At 45.5% G+C, this 27,719-nt stretch overlaps 1 protein-coding gene across 1 annotated transcript in view; it reads left to right on the top strand.

Moving 5' to 3' along the window:
* The window catches only part of LOC124775921, a 277,056-nt gene that overhangs the window by 235,082 nt on the left and 14,255 nt on the right, over window positions 1-27,719 (top strand). The window contains exons 7-8 of the mRNA XM_047250765.1: window positions 5,255-5,503; window positions 11,879-12,082. Coding sequence (XP_047106721.1) covers window positions 5,255-5,503; window positions 11,879-12,082 — 453 coding nt within the window. The remainder of the gene's footprint in view (window positions 1-5,254; window positions 5,504-11,878; window positions 12,083-27,719) is intronic.

The raw sequence follows: 27,719 nt of genomic DNA, 5'->3' as shown, positions 1-27,719 counted from the left end.
CATTTTCTTCTACGTTATTCCAATCGACACTAAAAAATACAAATCATGAAATTAATGCAAGAAAACTACTTACGTGATATGTGGTAAGGTCTTATGGGACCAAACTACGTAGATTATCGGTCCACTGACGTGAATAGATGTGAAGTTTTACAAGCAAAGAGCTATACGTGGCATCAAAGTTAAATAAGACTTTTAAAAAGTTGATTCCCTGTTTCTCCACTTCGAGGGGTTTTAATGCGGCGTTTTTGTTGATGTTCAACAGGTTTTTTTTCCATTCATTGACTTTTTTTTCTATTTCAGACTTTTAACTTTCAGTTTCTGTTTAACATTATGGAAGCATGAATAAATTCATGAATTTCATCATACGGGAATGTAATTTCAGATCGGTGGATCAAAAACCTTCATCCATACACACATTAACAACATAAAAAGATTTATTTGGCATGTACTATTGAAACATGGTTACCATTTAAGTACCGAAATAATCTACCTTACAACCACTAAGTGGGTAACTATCAATTTTTTGAGACGCCAACACTATTCTCCACGGAATTGACAAACAGGACTTTGATGTGAATATGGTTTGGTTTAGCGACGAAGCCCACTATCATTTGGATGGGTTCGTCAATAAACAAAACTGGTGCATTTGGGGGTTTGAGAATCCGCATTTCGCGCTCGAGAAGTCTCTTCACCGTCAATGGGGGACTGTGTGGTGTGGAGTTTCCAGTCACGGACTAATCGGTGCGATATTCCGTGACGGCACGGTGACTACTGAACGGTACGTGTTTTGGAAGATGATTCATCCCCATTATCCAAAGTGACCCTGATTTCGGCAAGATGGGGTTCATGCAAAAAGAGCTCGACTCCATCGAAGCAGGAGAGTCATGTCCTGGAGGAGCACTTTGGGGACCGCATTCTGGCTCTGAGGCACCCAGAGGCCACTGGCATGAGCCTCAATTGGTCGCCATATTCTCCGGATCTGAACACATACTTGTTTTTGTGGGACTATATGAAAGACAAAACACCCATTCAGGAGGCTATCTACAGCATCGAGGTTCCGACACTTCAGCGGGTCATGCAGAATTTCGCTATTCGTCTGCGCCACATCATAGCCAATGATGGCAGGCATATCGAGCAAGGTATAACCTAAATCCCAATATCTGTAGTGACATTTTGAAGAAAGTGTGTGTACTAGTTTGTAACTAGTTTACGTCTATTCATATAATTCAATGATTGTCACCCTCCACATCTGTGCTGTTGCCTGGTCGCTGAAAGGACTTCTACCATTTGACGCATGTGCATTGTGTGTATGGGACACTTTAGCACCAATTCGAGTTCTAGAACCCGTAAACGTTGCTACGGTGATAGTGCCACAAACTGAAGATCACGCTACGTGCTATACTTTCTAAGTGATAAAAAACAGTACTTGTCGGCGGCTCATCATTTGTTGCGGACTTTTGGGTACTGATTCAGTTCGCACTAACGGGACAGTGTAAGGTGTGCTATTTTTAATCTGAAACGTATATAAAAGGATGACCTCTTCCTCAAACCGCAGGAATGTCGTAGGTAGGGGTGCTAAGATATCGGTATGTTGCGAAAAGTGGCAACGGACCCTATACTAAGTGTGACCCTACATTAAGTGTGATATTGTCCAGATGATGACTAAAAGGAATCCGTTAAATTTCGGTTACATGACAAATCATACAAATCTAGAGGCTCTCAATTCAACTAAATAACTAAGGATTACAATCAAGAACAACTTAAATTGAAACGATCAGATCGATAAATTGGTGAGAAAGGCGACCTAAAGTCCGTTTTATTGGTAAAACACTTAGAAAATGCAGCAAGTCTATTAACGAGACTGCCTACACTACACTTTTCCGTCCTCTTCTGTAGTATTGCTGCGCAGTACGGAATTCTTGCCACATAGGATTGACGGAGAACATCGGAAAAGTTCCCAGTAAGATCTTTCTCCCTGACTTGGTAAATATGAGGAAATCCAGGCAGAGAAAAGATATTCTGTCGATCTCGGTAAAGCAAAACCACACCATTACGTGAGCGGCGGATTGACTGACGATTTTAACCAACGTGGTTGGGTCTGTCACCGATCTTATTTGTGATAAATATGTTTGAGGAAACAGTCACGATCGCAAAATAACATTTACTTAAAATGACCGGTTTGACACATACAGTAGGGTATCTTCATATCGACTGCACCATTTTCTGGAGCTGGCGACGCGCTGAGCAACCGCGTATTGTCAAGATAATAACAGCTGCTCAGCACCTCGCCAGCTTCGGAAAATGGTGCAATCAATCGGAAGGTGGCCTACTGTATGTGCCGAAACCGCTCATTTTAAATAAATGATGCACTGAAGCGCCAAATAAACTGGTATAAGCATGCGTATTCAAATACAGAGATATGTAAACAGGCAGAATACGGCGCTGCGGTCCGTAACTCCTATATAATACAAGTGTCTGGCGCAATTGTTAGATCGGTTACTGCTGCTACAATGGCATATTATCAAGATTTAAGTGAGTTTGAACATAGTGTTATAGTCGGCGCACGAACGATGAGACGCAGCATCTCCGAGGTAGCCATAAAGTGGGGATTTTCCCGTACGAATATTTCTCGAGTGTACCGTGAATATCAGGAATTCGGTAAAACATCAAATCTCCGACGTCACTGCCGCCGGAAACAGATCTTGCAAGAACGGAACCAACGACGACTGAAGAGATTAGTTCAACGTGATAGAAGTGCAACTCTTACGCAAATTGCTGCAGATTTCAATGCTGGACTATCAACAAGTGTCAGCTTGCAAACCATTCAACGAAACATCATCGATATGGGCTTTCGTAGCCGAAGGCCCACTCGTGTACCCTTGATGACTGCACGACACGAAGCTTTACGCCTCGCTTGGGCCCGTCAACACTGACAATGGACTGTTGATGATTGGAAACTTGTTGCCTGGTCGGACGAGTTCCGTTTCAAATTGCATCGAGTGGATGGACGTGTACGGGTATGGAGACAACCTCATGAATCCATGGACCGTGCATGACAGCAGGGGAGTGTTCAAGCTGGTGGAGGCTCTGGAATGGGGTGGAGCGTGTGCAGTTGGAGTGATATGGGACCCTGATACGTCTAGGTACGACTCTGACAGGTGACACGTTCGTATGCATCCAGTCTGATCACCTGCATCCATTCATGTCCATTGTGCATTCCGAGACACTTGGACAATTCCAGCAAGACAATGCGACACTCCTCACGTCCAATATGGCTTCAGAGTGGCTTCAGGAACACTCTTCTGCTGGCCACCCAGCTCCGCTGACATGGAAATGATTGAGTATATTCGGGATGCCTTGCAACGTGTTGTTCAGAAGAGATCCCCACCCCTCGTACTCTTACGAATTTATGGACAGCTCTGCAGGATTCATGGTGTCAATTCCCTCCGGCACTGTTTCAGACATTAGTCGAGTCTATGCCACGTCGTGTTTCGGCACTTCTGCGTGCTCGTGGGGCCCCTCCACGATATTAGGTTGGTGTATCAGTTTCTTTGGCTCTTCAGTACATTTTGCGATCGTTACTGTTTCTTCATATACGAGGGTCACTCCAAAAAAAATGCACACTATTTTTCTAAAAAAATCCATCTTTCATTCTACATGTTTGAAAGTTTTACAGTGTGTAGATACATCCTCTAGGAACAATATTTTCATTTCTTCACATAATTTCCATCTCTCTCAACTGCCTTACGCCATCTTGGAACCAGCGCCTGTATACCCGCACGGTAAAATTCTGGACCAACCTGTTGGAGCCACTGTTTGGCAGCGTGCACAAGGGAGTCATCACCTTGAAACCTTGTTCCACGAAGAGAGTCTTTCAGTTTCCCAAAGAGATGATAGTCACATGGAGCCAGGTCAGGACTGTAAGGCGGGTGTTTGAGTGTTGTCCAGCCGAGTTTTGTGATCGCTTCCATGGTTTTATGACTGACATGTGGCCGTGCATTGTCGTGCAACAGCAAAACATCCTGCTTTGCCGATGTGGTCGAACACGACTCAGTCGAGCTTGAAGTTTCTTCAGTGTCGTCACATATGCATCAGAATTTATGGTGGTTCCATTTGGCATGATGTCCACAAGCAAGAGTCCTTCGGAATCGAAAAATTCCGTAGCCGTAACTTCTGCAGTAGAAGGTATGCTTTTGAATTTTTTTTTCTTGGGTGAATTTGTACGATGCCACTCCATTGATTGCTCTTCGTTTCTGGTGAAATTTTATGGAGCCATGTTTCATCACCTGTCACAATTCTTTCAAGAAAATCGTCTATACCATCCTCGTACTGTTCCAAAAGTTCGTTGCATACCGTTTTTCTTGTTTCTTTGTGAGCCACTGTGAACACCCTGGGAACCCACCTGGCACAAACCTTTTTTAACGCCAATACTTTCAGTATTCTGAAGACACTTCCATCCAATATCCCAACGTAGCGTGACAATTCGTTCACTGTGATGCGTCTGTCAGCAGTCACCAATTAGTGAACTCTCTGCACATTGTCTGGAGTGTGTGCTGCGAGGACAATCCTCAATATTGTCGTAACCGCTTTTATCACGTAACCTGCTTGCCCACCGACTAACTGTACTGCGATCGACAGCAGCATCTCCATACACTTTTTTCAACCTCTTATGGATGTTTCCCACTGTCTCGTTTTCACAGCACAGGAATTCTATGACAGCTTCTGACGAACGTCAAGTGTAGCAGCCACCTTGAAGTAATGCTGTGACGGCGCCACTCACGGGAACAGGTTGAACTAAGCTTGAAAAAAAGCGGGAAGGATGTATCTACACACTGTAAAACTTTCAAAAAAATGGCCCTGAGCACTATGGGACACAACATCTGAGGTCATCAGTCCCCTAGAACTTAGAACTACTTAAACCTAACTAACCTAAGGACATCATACATATCCATGCCCGAGGCAGGATTCGAACCTGCGACCGTAGCGGTCGCGCAGTTCCAGACTGAAGCGCCTAGAATCACTCGGCTGTAAAACTTTCAGACATGCAGAATGAAAACTGTATTTTTACAAAAATAGTGTGCATTTCTTTTGGAGTGACCCTCGTGTAAGGGATTAATCGATACCTATCAGCTGAAACTATAAACTTCTTTCAATTTTTTTCATCCATCGGGATTATTACTTCTCGTAATTGTCCTAGGTACACGTACCCGGTTTTCTTCCTGTTGCGTAGCTTACAATGATTTAAATGAAACAGACGAGTCTGCAAGGAGGCGGTGTTCCTCAGGTGACGTGCCCCGCACCGCCGGCGTCCTCGCGCGGTTCTCTGGGCGGCGCCAGCGGCGAGTGCGCCGGGCTTCTGGACGGGCTGCACGCGCTGGCCGCCTCTGGCTGCCGCGACTACGTCCACTGCGCCGCGGGGCACACGTTGGCGCGCCACTCCTGCCCCGACAGCACGCTCTTCGACGGCCGCATGTGCGTGCCCGCGCCGCTCGTCACCTGTCGGGTAAGGCTCAGCCTCCTCCCTTTGTAGCAGACACAACCAGTAGAACTCTTTAGAACACAGTCACTCTACTACTACAGACACCTATACCAACTATTCAGAAGTACACCACATGAATTCGCAGCTGCGAATAAGGACTACCATCAGCTGTAGAATGGAATGACGACAGTGAAAATTTGGGCCGGAGAGGGACTCGAACCCGGATTTCCCGCTTATCGCGAGCGGTCGCCTTACCATTTGGCTGTCCATTCACGACTCACAGCCAGAACCAAACTTCCATACGTCGTCAACCGTGCGTCTAGGATCAGAACTCGTACATCCATTATGTACACTACTGGCCATTAAAATTGCTACACCAAGACGAAATTCAGATGATAAACGGGTCTTCATTGGACAAATATATTATACTAGAACTCACATGTGATTACGTTTTCACCTCTAGCCGTAATAACGGCCTTGATACGCCTGGGCATAGAGTCAAACAGAGCTTGGATGGCGTGTACTGGTACAGCTGTCCATGCAGCTTCAACACGATACCACAGTTCATAAAGAGTAGTGACTGGCGTATTGTGGCGAGCCAGTTGCTCGGCCACCATTGACCAGACGTTTTCAATTGGTGACAGATCTGGAGAATATGCTGGCCAGGGCAGCAGTCGAACATTTTCTGTATCCAGAAAGGCCCGTACAGGAACCGCAACATGCGGTCTTGCATTATCCTGCTGAAATGTAGGGTTTCACAGGGATCGAATGAAGGGTAGACCCACGGGTCGTAACACATCTGAAACGTAACGTCCACTGTTAAAAGTGCCGTCAATGCTAACAAGAGGTGACCGAAACGTATAACCAGTGGCACCTCATACCATGACGCCGACTGATACGTCAGTATGGCGATGACGAATACACGCTTCCAATGTGCGTTCAGCGCGATATCGCCAAACACGGATGCGACCATCATGATGATGTAAACAGAACCTGGATTCATCCGAAAAAATGACATTTTGCCATTCGTGCACCCAGGTTCGTGGTTCAGTAAATCATCGCAGGCGCTCCTGTCTGCGATGCAGCGTCAAGGGTAACCGCAACCATTGTCTCCGAGCTGACAGTTAGTGCTGCTGCAAACGTCGTCGAACTGTTCCTGCAGATGGTTGTTGTCTTGCAAACGTCCCCATCTGTTGACTCAGGGATGGGGACGTGGCTGCACGATCCGTTACAGTCATGCGGATAAGATGCCTGTCATCTCGACTGCTAGTGATACGAGGCCGTTGGGATCCATCACGGCGTTCCATATTACCCTCCTGAACCCACCGATTCCATATTCTGCTAAGAGTAATTGGAAACCCACCGATTCCATATCCTGCTAACACTCATTGGATTTCGACTAACGTGAGCAGCAATGTTGCTATACGATAAACCGCTATCGCGTTAGGCTACAATCCGACCTTTATCAAAGTCTGAAACGTGATGGTACGCATTTCTCCTCCTTACACGAGGCATCACAACAACGTTTCACCGTCAACGCAGGTCAACTGCTGTTTGTGTATGAGAAATCGGTTGGAAACTTTCCTCATGTCAGCACGTTGTAGGTGTCAGAAAAATGGTTCAAATGGCTCTGAGCACTATGGGACTTAACTTCTGGGGTCACCAGCCCCCTAGAACTTAGAACTACTTAAACCTAACTAACCTAAGGATAGAACACACATCCATGCCCGAGGCAGGATTCGAACCTGTGACCGTAGCGGTCGCGCGGTTCCAGACTGTAGCGCCTAGAACCGCTCGGCCACCTCTGACGGCCGTTGTAGGTGTCGCCACCGGCGCCAGCCTTGTGTGTATGCTCTGAAAAGCTAATCATTTGCATATCACAGCATCTTTTTCCTGTTGGTTAAATTTCGCATCTGTAGCACGTCATCTTCGTGGTGTAGCAATTTTAATGGCCAGTAGTGTATATTCCCGTACAGGTCAGACGTTGTACTTGAAAATCCCTTGCCCGCTATCACAGGCACTGCAGTATCGTATTTATCTGTCGATATCGGGCAAGCGACTTTCAAGTACAACGTTAGACCTGTACGGGTGATGATGATGAGATCCCTTACTCCTTGACAGAGGGTAGGGGACGATGCGGGAGATCCACACCGCCGTACGAGGCAAGGTCCTAGCAGAGGTGGTGTGCCATGATGAGGACGACACAACAACACCCAGTCATCTCGAGGCAGGTGAAAATCCCTGACCCCGCCGGGAATCGAATCCGGGACCCTGTGGTCGGGAAGCGAGAACGCTACCGCGAGACCACGAGCTGCGGACTGTACGGGAATATACGTAATGGATGTACGAGTCCAGGTCGTAGACTCATTGTTGATGTGATATGGAAGTTTGGGTCTGGCCGTGAGTCGTGCACGGATAGCCAAATGGTAAAGCGAGCGCTCGCGATAAGCGGGAAATAAGAGTTCAAATCCCGGTCTGGCACAATTTTTCACTGTCGTCATTCCATTCTACAGCTAATGGTACACCTTATTCGCAATTACCAATTCATTTGATGTGTTTCGTGACGGCTGTGGTCGCCACAGTGCCTGTTCCTTTCAACATGCATGCATGACGAAAGAAACTTTGCATCGTAATCAGATTAACACGGGGACTGCAATATCGTATTGATCAGAAGTATCTGGTCCTCCTGTTAGTGGACATTAATAAGGGATATGTCCACCCTTCGCCTTTGTGATGGCTTGAGCTCTGTTAGGAGATGTGTGCGGGGCGGGGGGGGGGGGGGGGGGGGGGGACTATCAATGATGTGTCAGAATGTCTGGAAAATAGCACCCCATTATTACTCAAGAGCCGGAATCAGAGAGAGTAGTGGCGTTGGACACTCGGCTCTAGAGCGAATTCGACGTTCTAACTCACTCAAAGATGTCCCATTAGGTTAAGGTCAAGATTTTGGTCAAGCCACTCCATTTCAGGAATGTTATTGTCCATAGCCCTGACAGTGCTTTCTGTCAGGGATGTGCTGCTGTGCTGATACAAACAGCACACACAACGCTGTCAAATACGAGGGCTATTCGGAAAGTGAGGAATGATCGGTCGCGAAATGGAAACCACTGTGAAATCAGATGAGGCTTTTCACAGACGTCTTGGGCAGTGTCTCTAGTATGCCTGTCAATCGCATCAAGGCGCTGTTTTCAGATGTGAGCGCACTGTGAGCGAGTAAAGATGTCTAGAACAATAATGTCTTCCGCCAAGTAGGAGGGCCGGCTGAGAGGCTTCGCCTTAATGAATGCAGTCCACCTAATACAACTGCGACACATTTCCTCCTTAACGGCAATTCTCAGCTCCACTCTGCAGGGGCAATGAAGACGCTCCTGCAGCCTTTTCGATGGGAAGTGTTCGATCATCCACAACACAGCCCTAATTGGCTCGTCCTGAGTGTCACCTCTGTTCACATGAAACTCTGGATACGAAGACAACACTAGGGCTCAAGCTACGCGATATAGACCAGCGTAGAGAATTATCGGAAAGCACGGGCGGCTGCCTTCTATAACGGTGGTGTTGGAAATTTGGTATAGCGCTCCGACAAATATCTAAGTCGGAGCGGCGACTATGTAGTGAAGTACCTGGAAGGTGTAACTAAATGTGCAAAGAAAACGCTTCTGATTTTCACTGTGGCGGTCCGATGGCGGGGTGTGGATATGGCGAATACCCAGTGAACGTCATCTGTCAGCGTGTGTAGTGCCAACAGTAAAATTCGGAGGCGGTGGTTTTATGGTGCGATCGTGTTTTTCATGGAGGGGGCTTGCACCCCTTGTTGTTTTACGTGGCACTATCACAGTACAGGTCTATGTTGACGAGTTAAGCACCTCCTCGCTTCCACTGTTGAAGAGCAATTCGGGGATGGCGATTGCATCTTTCAACACGATCGAGCACCTGTTCATAATGTACGGATGTACGGCCTGTGGTGGAGTGGTTACACGAGAATAACATCCGTGTAATGGACTGGCCAGCACAGAGTCCTGACCTGAAACTTTAGAGCTGACTTCGTGCCAGGCCTCACCGACCGACATCGATACCTGTCCTCAGTGCAACACTCCTTCAAGAATGGGCTGCCATTCCCCAAGAAACCTTCCGGCACCAGATTGAAGGTATGCCTGAGAGAGTGGAAGGCGTCATCAAGGTTAAGGGTGGGCCAACACAGCATTCCAGCATTACCGATGGAGGGCGCCACGAACTTGTAAGTCATTTTCAGCCAGATGTCCGGATACTTTTGATCACATGCTGTAGCTAACGCTCACGAGCGTATTTAAAGGAAACCTGATTTGCATCCTCATAGTGGCGCTACTAGTGCCACTCTTACGCGATTGGCGCGAAATTTGAACAGACATCATGTTTCAGATATACAGGGTGGCCATTGATCGTGACCGGGCCAAATATCTCACGGAATAAGCGTCAAACGAAAAAACTACAAGAAACGAAATTTGTCTAGCTTGAAGGGGGAAACCAGATGGCTCTATGGTTGTCCCGCTAGATGGCGCTGCCATAGGTCAAACGGATATCAACTGCGTTTTTTTTAAATAGGAACCCCCATTTTTATTACATGTTCGTGTAGTACGTAAAGAAATATGAATGTTTTAGTTGGACCACTTTTTTCGCTTTGTGACAGATGGCACTGTAATAGTCAGAAACATATGGCTCATAATTTTGGACGACCAGTTGGTAACAGGTAGGTTTTTTAAATTAAAATACAGAACGTAGGCACGTCTGAACATTATATTTCGGTTGTTCCAATGTGATACATGTACCTTTGTGAACGTATTTCTGAGAAATCATGCTGTTACAGCGTGAATACCACATTAATGTAATAAATGCTCAAAATGATGTCCGTCAACCTCAGTGCATTTGGCAATACATGTAACGACATTCCTCTCAACAGCGAGTAGTTCGCCTTCCGTAATGTTCACACATGCATTGACAATGCGCTGACGCATGTTGTCAGGCGTTGTCGGTGGATCACGATAGCAAATATCCTTCAATTTTCGCCACAGAAAGAAAGAAATCCGGGGACGTGCGATTCGGTGAACGTGCGGGCCATAGTATGGTGCTTCGACGACCAGTCCACCTGTCATGCAATATGCTATTCAATACTGCTTCAACCGCACGCGAGCTATATGCCGGACAATCATCATGTTGGAAGTACATCGCCATTCTGTCATGCAGTGAAACATCTTGTAGTAACATTGGTAGAACATTACGTAGGAAATCAGATTGCCATCGATAAAATGGGGGCCAATTATCCTTCCTCCCAGAATGCCGTACCATACATTAAACCGCCAAGGTCGCTGATGTTCCACTTGTCGCAGCCATCGTGGATTTTCCGTTGCCCAATAGTGCATATTATGCTGGTTTACGTTACCGCTGTTGGTGAATGACGCTTCATCGCTAATAGAACGCGTGCAAAAAATCTGTCATCGTCTCGTAATTTCTCTTGTGCCCAGTGGCAGAACTGTACACGACGTTCAATGTCGTCGCCATGCAATTCCTGGTGCATAGAAATATGGTACGGGTACAATCGATGTTGATGTAGCATTCTCAACACCGACGTTTTTGAGATTCCCGATTCTCGCACAATTTGACTGCTACTGATGTGCGGATTAGCCGCGACAGCTTAAACAGCTACTTGGGCATCATCATTTGTTGCAGGTCGTGGTTGACGTTTCACATGTGGCTGAACACTTGCTGTTTCCTTAAATAACGTAACTATCTGGTGCACGGTCCGGACACTTGGATGATGTCGTCCAGGATACCGAGCAGCATACATAACACACGCCCGTTGGGCATTTTGATTACAATAGCCATACATCAACACGATATCGACCTTGTCCGCAATTGGTAAACGGTCCATTTTAAGACGGGTAATGTATCGCGAAGCAAGTACCGTCCGCACTGGTGGAATGTTACGTGATAACACGTACTTATAAGTTTGTAACCATTACAGCGCCATCTACAACAAAGTGAAAAAAGTGGTCCAACTAAAACATTCATATTTCTTTACGTACTACACGAATATGTAATAAAAAATGGCGGTTGCTATTTAAAAAAAACGCAGTTGATATCCGTTTGACCTATGGCAGCACCATCTAGCGGGCCAACCATAGCGCCATCTGGTTTCCCCCTTCTAGCTAGACGAATTTCGTCCTTTGTAGTTTTTTCGTTTGATGCTTATTTCGTGAGCTATTTGGCCCGGTCAGTATGAATGGACCACCCTGTAGAAATACGCATACCAACATTCGTTTATGACGCCCAACTCTTTCACGGAGTTGCGATTTTTTTTTCCGTCAGTGTAAGTGATGTGAAGTCAGACCGCAGAGCGTGACGCAGTGCGTCGTGTTGTCGGAGCAGGCGGTTAGCAGCGAGTCTCGCGGCGCGGCGGGCGGAGACGCGTGCTCGCGCCTGGCGGACGGCTTCCACGCGGACTTCTCGACGCGCGGCTGCCGCGGCTACGTGCTGTGCGCGGCGGGCCGCACTCTGTTGTGGGGCGCCTGCAGCGAGGACGCCGCCTGGGACCGCGCCAGCGCGCGCTGCCTGCCCAACGCCGACGCCGACGCCGACGGCTTCCTCTGCGCCGGGCCGCACCCGTGGTCGGGCTGCGCCGGACGGCAGCCCGGCTTCTACGCCGACGCCGCCAGTTGCACGAGGTGAGCCATCGGCAGAGCGGCATCAGCGACGGAGCACGAGGTCGCTTAAAGAATGAATGGTCAAGGAAACTCGCCACGCCCTCTTGAAATGACGTAATTTGCGAAACTATGTAAGATTCCACCAGCTTTCAACAATGTTCGCTAATTTAGTACATTTAGAAATGAAGGAAAGAGGAGCCAGTTACAAATTTCATGAACAATGATGTCGAAAGATAAAGACTCATCTTTTCTTTGTTGAAAATGCGCCACTCGTCCTCTAATGAATAAGTCCACATGTTGTTCACTTGGCAGCAAACACGCTACTTCTTAACATTTCGTCCTGATTTACACCACTGGCCATTAAAATTGCTACACCAAGAAGACACGCAGATGATGAACGGGTATTCGTTGTGCGAATATACACTCCTGGAAATGGAAAAAAGAACGCATTGACACCGGTGTGTCAGACCCACCATACTTGCTCCGGACACTGCGAGAGGGCTGTACAAGCAATGATCACACGCACGGCACAGCGGACACACCAGGAACCGCGGTGTTGGCCGTCGAATGGCGCTAGCTGCGCAGCATTTGTGCACCGCCGCCGTCAGTGTCAGCCAGTTTGCCGTGGCATACGGAGCTCCATCGCAGTCTTTAACACTGGTAGCATGCCGCGACAGCGTGGACGTGAACCGTATGTGCAGTTGACGGACTTTGAGCGAGGGCGTATAGTGGGCATGCGGGAGGCCGGGTGGACGTACCGCCGAATTGCTCAACACGTGGGGCGTGAGGTCTCCACAGTACATCGATGTTGTCGCCAGTGGTCGGCGGAAGGTGCACGTGCCCGTCGACCTGGGACCGGACCGCAGCGACGCACGGATGCACGCCAAGACCGTAGGATCCTACGCAGTGCCGTAGGGGACTGCACCGCCACTTCCCAGCAAATTAGGGACACTGTTGCTCCTGGGGTATCGGCGAGGACCATTCGCAACCGTCTCCATGAAGCTGGGCTACGGTCCCGCACACCGTTAGGCCGTCTTCCGCTCACGCCCCAACATCGTGCAGCCCGCCTCCAGTGGTGTCGCGACAGGCTTGAATGGAGGGACGAATGGAGACGTGTCGTCTTCAGCGATGAGAGTCGCTTCTGCCTAGGTGCCAATGATGGTCGTATGCGTGTTTGGCGCCGTGCAGGTGAGCGCCACAATCAGGACTGCATACGACCGAGGCACACAGGGCCAACACCCGGCATCATGGTGTGGGGAGCGATCTCCTACACTGGCCGTACACCGCTGGTGATCGTCGGGGGGACAATGAATAGTGCACGGTACATCCAAACCGTCATCGAACCCATCGTTCTACCATTCCTAGACCGGCAGGGGAACTTGCTGTTCCAACAGGACAATGCACGTCCGCATGTATCCCGTGCCACCCAACGTGCTCTAGAAGGTGTAAGTCAACTACCCTGGCCAGCAAGATATCCGGATCTGTCCCCCATTGAGCATGTTTGGGACTGGATGAAGCGTCGTCTCACGCGGTCTGCACGTCCAGCACGAACGCTGGTCCAACTGAGGCGCCAGGTGGAAATGGCATGGCAAGCCGTTCCACAGGACTACATCCAGCATCTCTACGATCGTCTCCATGGGAGAATAGCAGCCTGAATTGCTGCGAAAGGTGGATATACACTGTACTAGTGCCGACATTGTGCATGCTCTGTTGCCTGTGTCTATGTGCCTGTGGTTCTGTCAGTGTGATCATGTGATGTATCTGACCCCAGGAATGTGTCAATAAAGTTTCCCCTTCCTGGGACAATGAATTCACGGTGTTCTTATTTCAATTTCCAGGAGTGTATTATACTAGAACTAACATGTGATTACATTTTCACGCAGTTTGGGTGCATAGATCCTGAGAAATCAGTACCCAGAACAACCATCTACGCTACGGTTGCAGGTTCGAATCCTGCCTCGGGCATGGGTGTGTGTGATGTCCTTAGGTTAGTTTGGTTTAAGTAGTTCTAAGTTCTAGGGGACTGATGACCACAGCAGTTAAGTCCCATAGTGCTGAGAGCCATTTTAACCATTTGAACAACCACCTCTGGCCGTAATAACGGCCTTGATACGCCTGGGCATTGAGGCAAGCATAGCTTTGATGGCGCGTACAGGTACAGCTACTACCCATGCAGCTTCAACACGATACCACAGTTCATCCAGAGTAGTGACTGGCGTATTGTGACGAGCCAGTAGCTCGGCCACCATTGACCAGACGTTTTCAACTGGTGAGAGATCTGGAGAATGTGCTGGCCGGGGCAGCAGTCGAACATTTTCTGTATGCAAAAATGCCCGTGCAGAACCTGCAACATGCGGTCGTGCATTATCCTGCTGAAATGAAGGGGTTCGCAGGGATCGAATGAAGGGTAGAGCCACGGGTCGTTACACATCTGAAATGTAACGTCCACTGTTCAAAGTTCCGTCAATGCGAACAAGAGGTGACCGAGACGTGTAACCATCACGCCGGGTGATACGCCAGTATGGCGATGGCGAATACACGCTTCCAATGTGCGTTCACCGCGATGTCGCCAAACACGGATGCGACCATTATGATGCTGTAAACAGAACCTGGATTCATCCGAAAAAATTACGTTTTGCCATTCGTGCACCCAGGTTCGTCGTTCAGTACACCATCGCAGGTGCTCCCGTCTGTGATGCAGCGTCAAGGGTAACCGCAGCCATGGTCTCCGAGCTGATAGTCCATGCTGCTGCTAACATCGTCGAACTTTTCGTGCAGATGGTTGTTGTTCTGCAAACGTCCCCATCTGTCGACTCAGGGATCGAGACGTGGCTGCACGATCCGTTACAGCCATGCGGATAAGGTGCCTGTCATCTCGACTGTTAGTGATACGAGGCCGTTGGGATCCAGCACGGCGTTCCGTAGTACCCTCCTGAACCCACCGATTCCATATTCTGCTAACAGTCATTGGATCGCGACCAACGCGAGCAGCAATCTCGCTATACGGTAAACCACAATCGCGATAGGCTGCAATCAGACCTTTATCAAAGTCTGAAACGTGATGGTACGCATTTCTCCTTCTTACATGAGGCATCACAACAACGTTTCACCAGGCAACGCCGGTTAACTGCTGTTTGTGTGTGATACATCGGTTGGAAACTTTCTTCATGTCAGCACGTTCTAGGTATCGCCACCGGCGCCAACCTTGTGTGAATGCTCTGAAAAGCTAATCATTTGCATATCACAGCATCTTCTTCCTGTCGGTTAAATTTCGCGTCTGTAGCACGTCATCTTCGTGGCCAGTAGTGTATTTCATATTTGGCACGTCACACATAGCAGGGGATAGGAAAAATGATGTGAACAGTGTGGTAATGAGATGGTTGTGTTTGGCGGTCAACAACGCAGGTAAGGCACGTGTCTCTCTGGATTGTGCGTGTTCAATATGGACTAGGCATCAGTGCAAGTTGTTAACGAGTGATACACACTTCGTATGTGCATTCAGGGGCCGAGGTCGACGTACAATGAAAGACCTAACAGGGTTCCAAAGTAGGCAGATTGTGGGGCCCGATTAGATGGAGCATTAGTAACCAAGACAGCAAACTTACTGAATGTTTCAAGAGCAACTGTTTCAAGAGTCATGACAGCCTACATGAAACATCGAAGGACATCATCGAGTTAACGTAATGTTGTTGTTGTGGTCTTCAGTCCTGAGACTGGTTTGATGCAGCTCTCCATGCTACTCTATCCTGTGCAAGATTCTTCATCTCCCAGTACCTACTGCAACCTACATCCTTCTGAATCTGCTTAGTGTATTCGTCTCTTGGTCTCCCTCTACGATTTTTACCCTCCACGCTCTCCTCCAATACTAAATTGGTGAGCCCTTGATGCCTCAGAACATGTCCTACCAACCGATCCCTTCTTCTAGTCAAGTTCTGCCACAAACTCCTCTTCTCCCCAATTCTATTCAATACCTCCTCATTAGTTATGTGATCTACCCATCTAATCTTCAACATTCTTCTGTAGCACCACATTTCGAAAGCTTCTATTCTCTTCTTGTCCAAACTATTTATCGTCCATGATTCACTTCCATACATAGCTACACTCCATACAAATACTTTCAGAAACGACTTCCTGACATTTAAATCTATACTCGATGTTAACAAATTTCTCTTCTTCAGAAACGCTTTTCTTGCCATTGCCAGTCTACAATTTATATCCTCTCTACTTCGACCATCATGAGTTATTTTGCTCCCCAAATAGCAAAACTCCTTTACTACTTTAAGTGGGCGCAAATCAAAAGTATATGACAGAGATCGTCGTACGCTAACACGAATTGTACTACGGCGGCTGAAGTGATTGCGGAAATGAATAGCCACCTTCGGGATCCCGTATCTATCGACAATGTCCACCGAGAACTCCACAAAGCGAATATTCATGGACGAGCTGCTATACCGAAACCATTAGTGACAACAACCGACGCAAAGGAGCGTAAAACATGGTGTTACGAGCATCAATCCTGGACGGATGATCAATGGAAACACGTCATATGGTCCGACGAGTTAACTGTTTCATTATTTCCAACATGGGCCGGATTTATGTCTGGAGAACCCCAAAAGAAGCCTACAATCTGATTGCTTGATTCCAACGGTTAAGCATGGAAATGGAAGTGTGATGGTGTGGTCAGCCATATCATGGTATTCTCTTGGTCCCATCATTACTCTCAAAGGCCGTGTTACAGTCAAAGATTTTAATGATCAGGTGCACCACATGATTCAAATGTTGTTCCCCAACAATGATGCCATGTTTCAGGACAATAATGCACCCGTTCACAAAGCCAGGACAGCACAATCGTGGTATGAGGAGCATGCACCTGAACTGCAGCGTCGTCCTTGGCCAGCACAGTCCTCGGACTTTAAAGTTACCGAACCCTTGTGGGCGGTATTGGAGCGCAGACTCCAGAGCAGATTTCCGTCTCGCTCGTCACTATAGGAATTAGAAGACGTTCTGATCAAACAGTGGCATAGTATTCCACTGGAGACTATGCAATCATTGTATGCCAGTATTCCTAGAAGAATCGCAGCTGCACGACGGGCAAATGGGCGTCCAACCCCTTATTAATACACCATTCCCCAGTAAATACAGGTGTTCACATTATTTTGCCTATCCCGTGTAGTAAAATACAACATACAGTTTATAATACGAAAGAAAACTGTTTGCGCGCTATTTTTCGTAACAAAACACATACAACCTAGTACGAAGGAAAAAGATGCACCACGAAGGAATTATCCGAATGGAACTGAAATTAGTGGTTGTGATGTACATGTATAGACAAACAAATGATTACAATTTCAGAAAAATTACTTGATTTATTCAAGAGAAAGAGCTTCACAAATTGAGCAAGTCAATAACGCATTCGTTCACCCCTGACCGCTTTGCCAACAGTTATTCGGCTTCATTTTGATTGACAGAGTTGCCGGATGTCTTCCTGACGGATAGCGTGCCAAATTCTGTCCAGCTGGTGCGTCAGATCGTCAAAATCCCGAGTTGGTTGAAGGGCCCTGTCCATAATGCTCCAAACGTTCTCTATTGGGGAGAGATCTGGCGATGGTGCTGGTCATGGTATGGTTGGAAAGCACGAAGATCAGCAGTAGAAACTCTTGCCGTGTTCGGGCGGGCATTAACTTGCTGAAATGTATGCCCGGGCGACTTGCCATGTAGGGCAACAAAATGGGGCGTGGAATATCGTCGACGTACCTGCTCTGCTGTAAAGGTGCTACGGATGACAACCAAAAGGGTCCTGCTACGAAAAGAAAATGGCACCCCCTACCATCAGCCCTGGTTGTTTAGGTGTACAGCGGGTGACAGTCAGGGTGGTATCCAAACGCTGTCCAAGGTATCTCCTGACACGTCTTCAGCCTAGAATCTCATTGGGTGGAGTATACTTGTCTTCGGTGAGTAGTACCGCTTCGAACTGAGCCCCAACGACTAACAAAGACGTGTGCGGAGACGTCCAGGACAGTGGTGGGATACCAACCTGGCTATCAGCCACCATACGGCCCGACAACCGGAAGTGATGGTCTGGGTGCCATTTGTTTCCGTAGCACAGCAGTACGTCGACGATATTCTACGCCCCGTTTTGTTGCCCTTCATGGCAAGCCGTCCTAGGCTTACACTTCAGCAGAATAGGGCCCGCCTTCACACGGCGAGAGTGTCTACTACTTGTCTTCGTGCTTGCCAAACCGCACCTTGGCCAGCGACGTGACCGCACTTCTCCTCAATTGAGAACGTTTGGAGCATTATGGACAAGGCCCTCTACCAGCTAGGGATTTTGACGATCTGACGCGCCAGTGGGACAGAATTTCGTACAATATCCCTCAGGAAGACATCCAACAACTCTCTAAATCAATGCCAAGCCGAATAACTGTTTGCGTAAGGGCTAAAGATGGACCACCGTGTTTTTTACTTGCTCAGTTAGTGAAGCTCTTTCTCTTGAATAAATCATCCAATTTTTCTGAAATTTTAATCATTTGTTTGTCTGTACATGTACAGTCGTGGACAAAACGAGCGAGACCCCTCGCCTTTTCGTTATGCTGATCCGCACGGCTTTAAAGTCTGCTACACAGCATAACAGGCAAGACGACGAAGTGCTACCAACATACTATGCACAGGCGTGAAATTGACAAACTATCTGAACTTTTTTAGGCTGTTTTCAATAATTTGTAAGACTATATTAACGCTGATTAGTGTGTTAAATACAACACGTAAATATAAGACAGAACAAGAAAGAAGAAACGCTAATTGGTATGAACTGTACCAATAAAAATGAATTTCAACTTATCGAGATAACATAACTGTTTCAGTAAGACAAAGAACCCCAGATCGTTACGAATTAGCAAAATATTATCCGCATTCGGCCGCGAAACAGTCTGTGTCAACGTTCAGACCAGTCATACTGGATTACCGTTGCTGACCTACCATGAAAGTGTGCAAATTTAGCAATGCGTGAAGATTCATAACGAAATTCAGATAAAAATCATTCAGTGCCACATTTACGTCAATTCCATTATTGACAGAAGCGGAAAAAGTAGGCAGTAACATGTATGAAATTCTACAAGAGTGTCATATTGACATGCACAGGGCGCCAGTACAGAATAAAGGTAGCGATAAAACGTATTGGGGACGCGAGAATTTCTTAAAATTGCTTTACTGATATTCTACCTGCCTCCATCGAGATTAGAACTGAAAACAAACCAGACCTTCCTTTCACTATGCTAGCAGACAACCCAGGCAAACATCCCTCTATTATTACCCCAGACATGAATAATCCGGCAATTTCGCAATGAAAATGGTAAAATGATCTGCAGATTCTGTTGCATAGAGCTTTCTGGGCTCAAAAACATGAATTTTCTTCCTTTATGTCACCGCTTATGTGACAATCATTCGGGATGTTTATCGAAATAACAAAATACTGTTATTAGAGGGTAAATTTAGTAGGATAATTCTGCACCACCTCAGGAAATAAACGGCTACATAGCTGCCAAACATATTCTACACTGTTTAGAATTCTCCACTAGACTCGCCACAGTCAGAAAACGTTCATTAGCCTAAGTGTTTCTTAAGCTAGCTAGCAATGGGTATGTTCGCACTTCTAAAACGCGGTGGCATTAATACTGGGATGTGAATTACCACGTGTATAGGCAAATGGATTCTATTTGCATTCCTGTAAACATGATTTGGATCGAAAGCGTAGCTACGATTAATATGCTGATGTATCGACTACAACTAGAACATTTCGAATAAAGAGTAGGGGGTGTTATTTATGCGGCCCTCATCTTCAGTAGCTGTCGTAGCTATTTTCGTTGTTACAATTTCGTCACCTAAACCGGTAAAAACGGAACCCTACAAGTCTCACTTTCTTGACCGTCTATCGGTCTACCCAACCTTTAAAGCCCGTTTACCTCCTGAACGGGTCGACATAATAAGCGGAAATGTATCGCACTTCTTGCGGTAACCGGTCCCTTGGTGGTGTAAAAAAGTGAGCTTCTATGTCAATGCAATCTAAAGATACGGCCGTTTATGTAAAGAAAATTTACGCGAAAAGTCAAAAAATGGCTTCAAGAACTATGCGACCAAACTGCTTATGTCAACAGCCCCTAGACCTAGAACTACTTAAACCTAGCTAGCCTAAGGACATCACAGGCATCTATGCCCGAGGTAGGATTCCAGCCTGCGACTGAAGTAGCCATGCGGTTCGCGACTGAAGCGCCTGGAACCGCTCGGCCACAGCATCCGGCGGAACCCTATTCACTTCATGTATAATGATAATATATACTGTCTAGTGAGGATAAACTGTATTCGCCAGCAACTCAGATCGTTTGATCACGGAACTTTTACGAAGCTACATTCAAAATTTGTTCTAAGTCGTCTGCAATATCCATTTATAAACACCCCAGGAACGTCGTATGCGATATCCACTTCTGAAGACGCTGGCAGACATTGCAGTACCATAACAAGTAGGTAAGAGTTTATTGTTATTGGTCCATGCATCACACTTTATTTTAATATCAATTTAACGCGCCTGAGTGTTCGTATATGGCTGAAACTAATGAACAAAAAGTAAATAAACAGCAAACAACTTCGATGTTCAAATCAAATTAAAGTCACATGTCGCAATTACAACATAATTTCGTTGTTACATCTACATGACTACATCAACAAGATTTCTTTGCAATCCAGACTTACGTGCCTGGCAGAAGGTTCGGACTATTTCTTTACCGTCCCACTCATTAACAGTGTGCGGGAAAAAGGACCACTTAAATCTTTTCTTGCGAGCCTTGAATTACATTATTACTATGGTTTCTTCCTGTGTAGGTTCCCGAGGAAATAATGTTTTGGCATTCAGAACAGATGTTGGTGATTGAAATTTCGTGAAAAGATCTCGCAGCAACGAAAAACGCTTTTGTTTTCATGAATGTTACCCCAACTCGATTATCAAATCCGGGACCCTCTCTCCCCTATTTCGTGACATTACATATCGTGCTACCGTTCCTTGGACGTTTTTGCGTGCACAGTCAATCACGTCTGTCGTGGATATTATAGCAGTGGACGGACGAACGTAGTGTAGGCAGTGTTTTCAGTTGGCCTGTTGCGTATTCTTAGTGTGCGGCCAATAAAACGCAGTCGTTCGTTTGCCTTCCCCACAAAAGTATGTTTTCGATCGTTCCAGTTTGAGTTTTACTGGGTACTGAGATGAACTGACAGTGCTTCGACTTGTGTTTTGTCATGTAACCGAAAGTTAATTATTGTTATTGGACGCAGCTATTCCTCATTCAACAGAGTACACTCCTCCAACACCACATATAACTGTTTCAAAGTATTAAATTGTTACTGATGTTACCGAGTTGCGGTGGTCATCTTAACTTGCCGTTTGGAAACAAAGGAAAATATTATAGCGAAATGTAGCAACTAAGAAGCGGAGTATCCAAATAAACAAACATTTCCGGTTTAAGTAGTTGCAGTAGGTCTACTACACAGTAACGTAAATTAGGAGCAAAGTCCATTAGTAGATCGTTATCAGGAAAATCAGCCCTCATAATGCAAAGTGCCACTACAAGAAAGAAAGTTTCCAAACATGTCAATGAGTAGTCGAGGGAAGTGGACGCATTCTGTCTACTGAATCCCAACGCACGCCACTTACGACGGGACACGCCAAGTGTCATACCCCGATCTTGCTGAAACTTCGCTCAGTGAAAGAGGGGACAAAATAAGCGAACACGTGTCTCGGCTTATCTGCTTACACTCTACCGCTTCTGAGAAAACGACGGTCAAAGTTTTCAATGCGCTGTTGCTATAGTGTAGATACCTCTTAGCGGGTAAGGATTCAACTGAAGCGGTTGCTCTGCGGCTACCATAGCGACTTCGGAACTTTGCGCTGCGAGTTCGAAACCCGGTTTTTCCTTCCCCCACCCACCCTCACTCTCTGCTGAATTATCTACGAATGTTTATTCCAATTTATGTTGAAACACCGTTGTCGTTATTCGTCAGTTAATTTACTGTGTAAAGAAATAAGTTAAAACGGGAACACATAGTGCGTAGTGGGGCGATCACTCAGTTGTAGAAATAATTCAGAAGTTAAGATCGCTTAAATACTGTTTACTGGATAACCGGTTTCAACACACTAAAGGTGCCATCATCGGATCTGAATGTAGATTAACATTTATAAACCATTTGGATATAACGATACATGAGGCAGACCAGATGATTTTAGATCAGCTTGTCTCATTCGTTTATTATTTTTTTAATTCATTCATTACACATAAAGTTAATTGGCGAATAATGACAACATTATTTCAACATAAATTAGAAAAAAACATTCGTAGATAATTCTGATAGAGAGACAGGAAAAAAAATAAAAAAACCAATATGGTCTCAAACACGGGAATCAAAGTTAGGAAGGAACGACGGTAGCCACTGAGCTACCGCTTCAATTGCGTTCTCGACTGCAGAAGGTATCTACACTATAGCAAGAGAGCGTTGATAACTTTGGCCGTCGTTTTCTCGGAAACGGTCGAGTGTCTGCACATAAGTCTAAACACATGTTCGCTTATTTTGTCCTCTCCTTCACTGAGCAAAGTTTCCGGACAATCAGCCTATGACACCTGGCGACTTCCCCTCGTTAGTCGAGTCGCCTCTTACGCCTGGCGAGAATTATGTATGCCTCAGAGTAAACTGCGCCACATGGAAACACGGCGAGCGAGGATAAACACGTTTTCCTTCTTATAAGGCAACCTTCTACAGCTAAAATTCACGAAGTGTTCTTCAGGTTGCCTCATATATTTCAGAAATGTTTCTTGCTTTAGGCCTGCCGCATATGCAAAACGTAAACATTTCATTTCATGTAATATTTATCAGGATAAGACATGACAAGAATGGACCAGTCCCTTCTGAGAAAAATTACAGATTCTAAGTTGCTCCACTATGTAATGACACGGGTACGGGCTTGCGACCTCTCGTTTATGCCATCGATTTCCGTGTTACACATACTTGGCCACTGCGATGTGGCTGCCGTCGTGGAGGAGGCAGACTGTTTCCTACTAGCGCTGTTTCCACAGCAGATATTAACCGCGACGAATCATTCAGTCAACGCTAAATGGCCCATCTGGCTGAGGAAGACAAGGGCGCTATAATAGCACTCCATGCAGAGGGATCTTCAAATGGCTATATAGCAAGAACTATGGATCTTCCCAAGTCGACGGTAGCCAGGTGGATCAGACGAAAGGAAGAGAGTGGTAACCTGAATGGGAGGCCTCATGGCCGTCGCCACAAAACAACAGCAGCTCAGGATCAGCAGATACGCCGTTTCAGTGAGAACCACCCATTTGTCAACGTACGACAAATTCAGCAGACTTTGGGTCTCAATGTTTGCAGTAAGACCGTCACTCGTTGTCTAAGGGAAGGTGGACTGAGAGCAAGAAGCGCTGCTGTGAAAGAGACATTGACTGTTTCCCACAGAGAAGCTCGCCTTGCTTTTGCTGCTGAAAATGTCGACAAACCTCTCCAGTTTTGGAGGTGAGTGATTTTCACGGACGAAAAAGTTTTCTCTACGGCATCAACCGGAAAAGTACTTGTTTACCGGCCTAAAGGTGCTAGGTATAATCGAAAATATATTACAGTTGCCGAAGGAGTGGCAGGGAGTAGGTAACGACATGGGCGTGGATATCGGCCGAAGGGTGTGGGCTCCTGTGGGAAGTGGAATGAAGATTCGATGCGCGCAATTACATATCAGTTGTGGAGAACGTGATGTTGCCTTTTGTGACAGCAAGATTTGGCGATGATCAGATCATGTTCCAACAAGATCGCTCGCCTATTCATATGACACGTGTGATTAAGAGGTGGTTCGACGACCATAATAATATTACTGTAATGGAATGGCCACTTGAAGGATCTAACATGAATCCCATTGAGAATATTTGCGCAGAAATGGTCAGAGTAATACGAGAAGAGGGGCAGTCACCGTCGACTAGCCGACAGTTTTCTGATGTGATTCATGACGCTTGGAATGAGTTACTTGAATCTCCTAGTTATGTGGCTCGAGTTGTGGGCTCAATGCCCAACAGACTTCGAGCTGTTGTGGAAGCCGAAGGAGGCTATACGCGATACTAAGCAGCATCAGCGGAGGTGTTTTTTTTTTTCAGCCTTTCACCAATCAGCTGCAACAGCTGTTTCAAGTTTTTTCTTTATTTACAGACGTATGTTTTATATAATTTCAAGGAAACGCAGTGAGTGGAATGTGGACAAACAAATTAATTCACAGCGAGATATGTAATATTTAATTTGACAAGAGAAGAAATACACACCTTATATATTCATGCAGTCTCTAAAAAATACATGACACACGTGTATATGCAAGAAGGGTACAAAACAATTCAGCACAAATGAAAAATATTGAGGAGAAGCTCGCCGATGAAGACGTAATTGGAGACCAAAGGTTGGGCTAGAAGGAGAGGTAAGGAGGCCCGAAAAAGCAGAGAAAAATCAAATAGCCAATAGACTTTGAGTCGTTGTCGCAGCAGAGGGCGGTTGGTATATGCCATTCCGAGCAACAGTAGAAGAATAGTTTTATTTACTGATTTTTGAGGCTTTATTTTGTGACGGCTATACAGTGCTGCATCATGAAACCCACTATTTGTCCACATGTGGCTAAACATCAGAGGTGTAAAAAATTTTGAGAGATGCCGAAGTTCTCTGGAAGAGTAACGTGTTTTAGACAAGAAGATGATTTTTAGTTCATTTCATTTTAACCATTCACACTATGCTTTGACATTCTAATCTTTAATTTCATTTTATTATCATGTATCTTTTCTTCAGTGAAAGTCAACGGTAGTAAGTTTCAAGATATGAAGAATAACTGGAAGGTTTTAATTTGTGGAATAGCGTATTTGACAGTTAATATTTTCAACAAATCTGTAGTTATAGGACAAATTAAGAAGCAAGTCAAGAATGGCATTGTGGAAGGATCAGGTTGGTCTCTAAGGGTAACGACGGTAAAATAGCAAATACGAAACTATGGGTAACAACTATTGTTGATGGTGAGGGGCCATGATCGATATGCCACTATTCTGTAATTGTTTTTCTGAAGTTTATCGTCAATCCTAGGACTGAAACCGATACTCTGTTTTACGTAAAGAATATAACCTTCAAAATTTATTTAGCAGCGCAGAATATTAAATCATAGTTTATAGATCAGGAACCTAATCCAACTGCCTTTAACTTTATTCTCACGGATGACATTGAGACAGTAAATAACAAGAGAAATAACAAAACTCTCAGAATCAATATAGAGAATTCAAGTGTTCAGTGGATTCAAAAGTTTGCTATAATAGCGAATAATTGCTTTTACTGACTGCTTCATGCCTACGTTTTCTGTCAGACAATGTTTGAAACTAGGACTAGCAAGGTAAACACTTTTTCCACAAATTGTCATATTGGAAGTCGGAGAGCCAGTTACATAAATTACGATGACAACAAACGTTTTTCAAGTAAACTAATTACAGGAGGCAGCCAACACATTTATTGTGTGTTACATGCACAGTATGTAAACTGGCAACGCCACCAACACACAATACCACTAACAAGGGAACATCCCCATCGCACCCCCGTCAGATTTAGTTATAAGTTGGCACAGTGGATAGGCCTTGAAAAACTGAACACAGATCAATCGAGAAAACAGGAAGAAGTTGTGTGGAACTATGAAAAAAATAAGCTTACTTGGTCCCATAAGTTCTCACCACAAATTTACAAAATTTTAAATCCAAAATACTGCATGTCGGTTCTTACAATAGTGCAATAGGTGTGCACTGGTTAGATGTAACTGAAGAGAGGCTCCAACTCGGATTGTGATTAAGGGCGAATCTCAAGCGCATGGCCACGAACAATTGGGTGCGGAAACTTAATGTCATCGGAACTTGTTGAAGGCCCATGACATGCGATCGTTAGACTCACTGCAGAAAGTTCATTTTATAAATACCTACATACTTAGCAAAATTTATCATGTCGCAGCAGTCTTACCGATACTGCAGGTCACTGCACATAAAATATTAGCTGTAGCATCTTGGTATGTGTGGAAACAAAATATCTTCAAAGTACCCTTCCACACGGCGACATTGCAGAGGTAAAACAGAGGACTTGGAATTAAAGACGTGCTTTTAAACTAATACACGCCACTAAGAAAGGCATCACGAAACTTCTGTTCCTCTCGTTAGAGCCTGGGGATAGGAACGCTCCTGTTAATGTAGCACGCCAGCCTAGATTACGTCCGAAAGTACTATGGCGATTGGAGCTGTATAAGACTTCCACCAGCACAAACCAACACTAGAACCGTCTGTGATTATATTACCAGACATCGTCTACACAAATCAATTCCGGTGAATTAACCTACAAAAACTGGAGGAACGTCTGGAAAAATATCAACAATAAAATTGTACCAACTAGAGTCAGTACCGTATGGTGCACGTTGTAAACGAAATCATACCCACAGCGGAACGATTATGAAAAATCAAATTGAGACCATCTTCATACTGTGACAAATGTGGGCTTGTAGAAACTGTAGCGCACACCTTCTTATGTGAAAATAGAATCAGAATTTGGAACTGGACTAGGAAGAAATTAGCACTATCAACAGAACCGCAGAAAGCTGAAGCTTTACAACCCGACTGGAAATGTTACCCGTCCGAAAAGAATAACAGTTATTCGTGGCTTCTGGGACAGTTTGTGTTTTACGTCGTAATAAACAAAACTTAGAACTTAGAAGAGTGCATGTTTTATATTGCAGAAGAACATTTTAAGCTGAAGAAGAATAACAAATATAAAGAATGGTTAAAAAAAATTTTTATTATTGCTTTATGTGGGCTACAAAGAGGACAGTTTTATTGATTAGAAGCAGAATACTATTCTTTCACTTTTTTTTATTCTTGGAATATTCTTTTACGTTGGTTCTAAAATCAGAACTGTTCTAATTTGGCAAACCCCCTCCGGCTCCGAAACTTCTTCCATTTGTTGAAAAAAATATATGGCTTCCTTAGAGACCTCATATGCATCCAGTGCATAATAACTTAAATTGTGAATATATTTCTGAATGAATGTTTGTTATTTATTTTTCCGTCACCCTGTTCACTGTTATAACTTATGTTCCACAAGGAACGCACGCCATTGGAGACGACAATCTGTAATTTATTTTACCTTAATTACTACTTCAATTTTGTTCAACAATTTAAAGGAATATATGAGTGCAAACGTGGAATACATGTGAATAATGCAGCTGCTCAGTGACAGGTATGGGGGAGGCATTGTGGCCAGGCCTCGGATTTTCGACCCCTGCCCTCTTTCCCGCGCCTACGTGGTGCTGAAAGTCTTCTCAAACTTTAAAAAAAATTAATAGTGCAGTGGTCAGCACGTCTGTCTAGTAAGCCGCAGGTCTAGGTTCGAAGCTCAGTCGGTCACAAATTTTCATCTGCCGTCGTTGCTGTATTTCAACGCGCTGTGACAGTGTGGACGTCGGTCCTTCGATA

The sequence above is a fragment of the Schistocerca piceifrons genome, chromosome 2 (assembly GCF_021461385.2).
Source record: "Schistocerca piceifrons isolate TAMUIC-IGC-003096 chromosome 2, iqSchPice1.1, whole genome shotgun sequence".
NCBI lineage: Eukaryota > Metazoa > Arthropoda > Insecta > Orthoptera > Acrididae > Schistocerca > Schistocerca piceifrons.
Note: the sequence above shows the minus strand (reverse complement) of the source record. Positions and strands in the feature narration are given on the sequence as shown.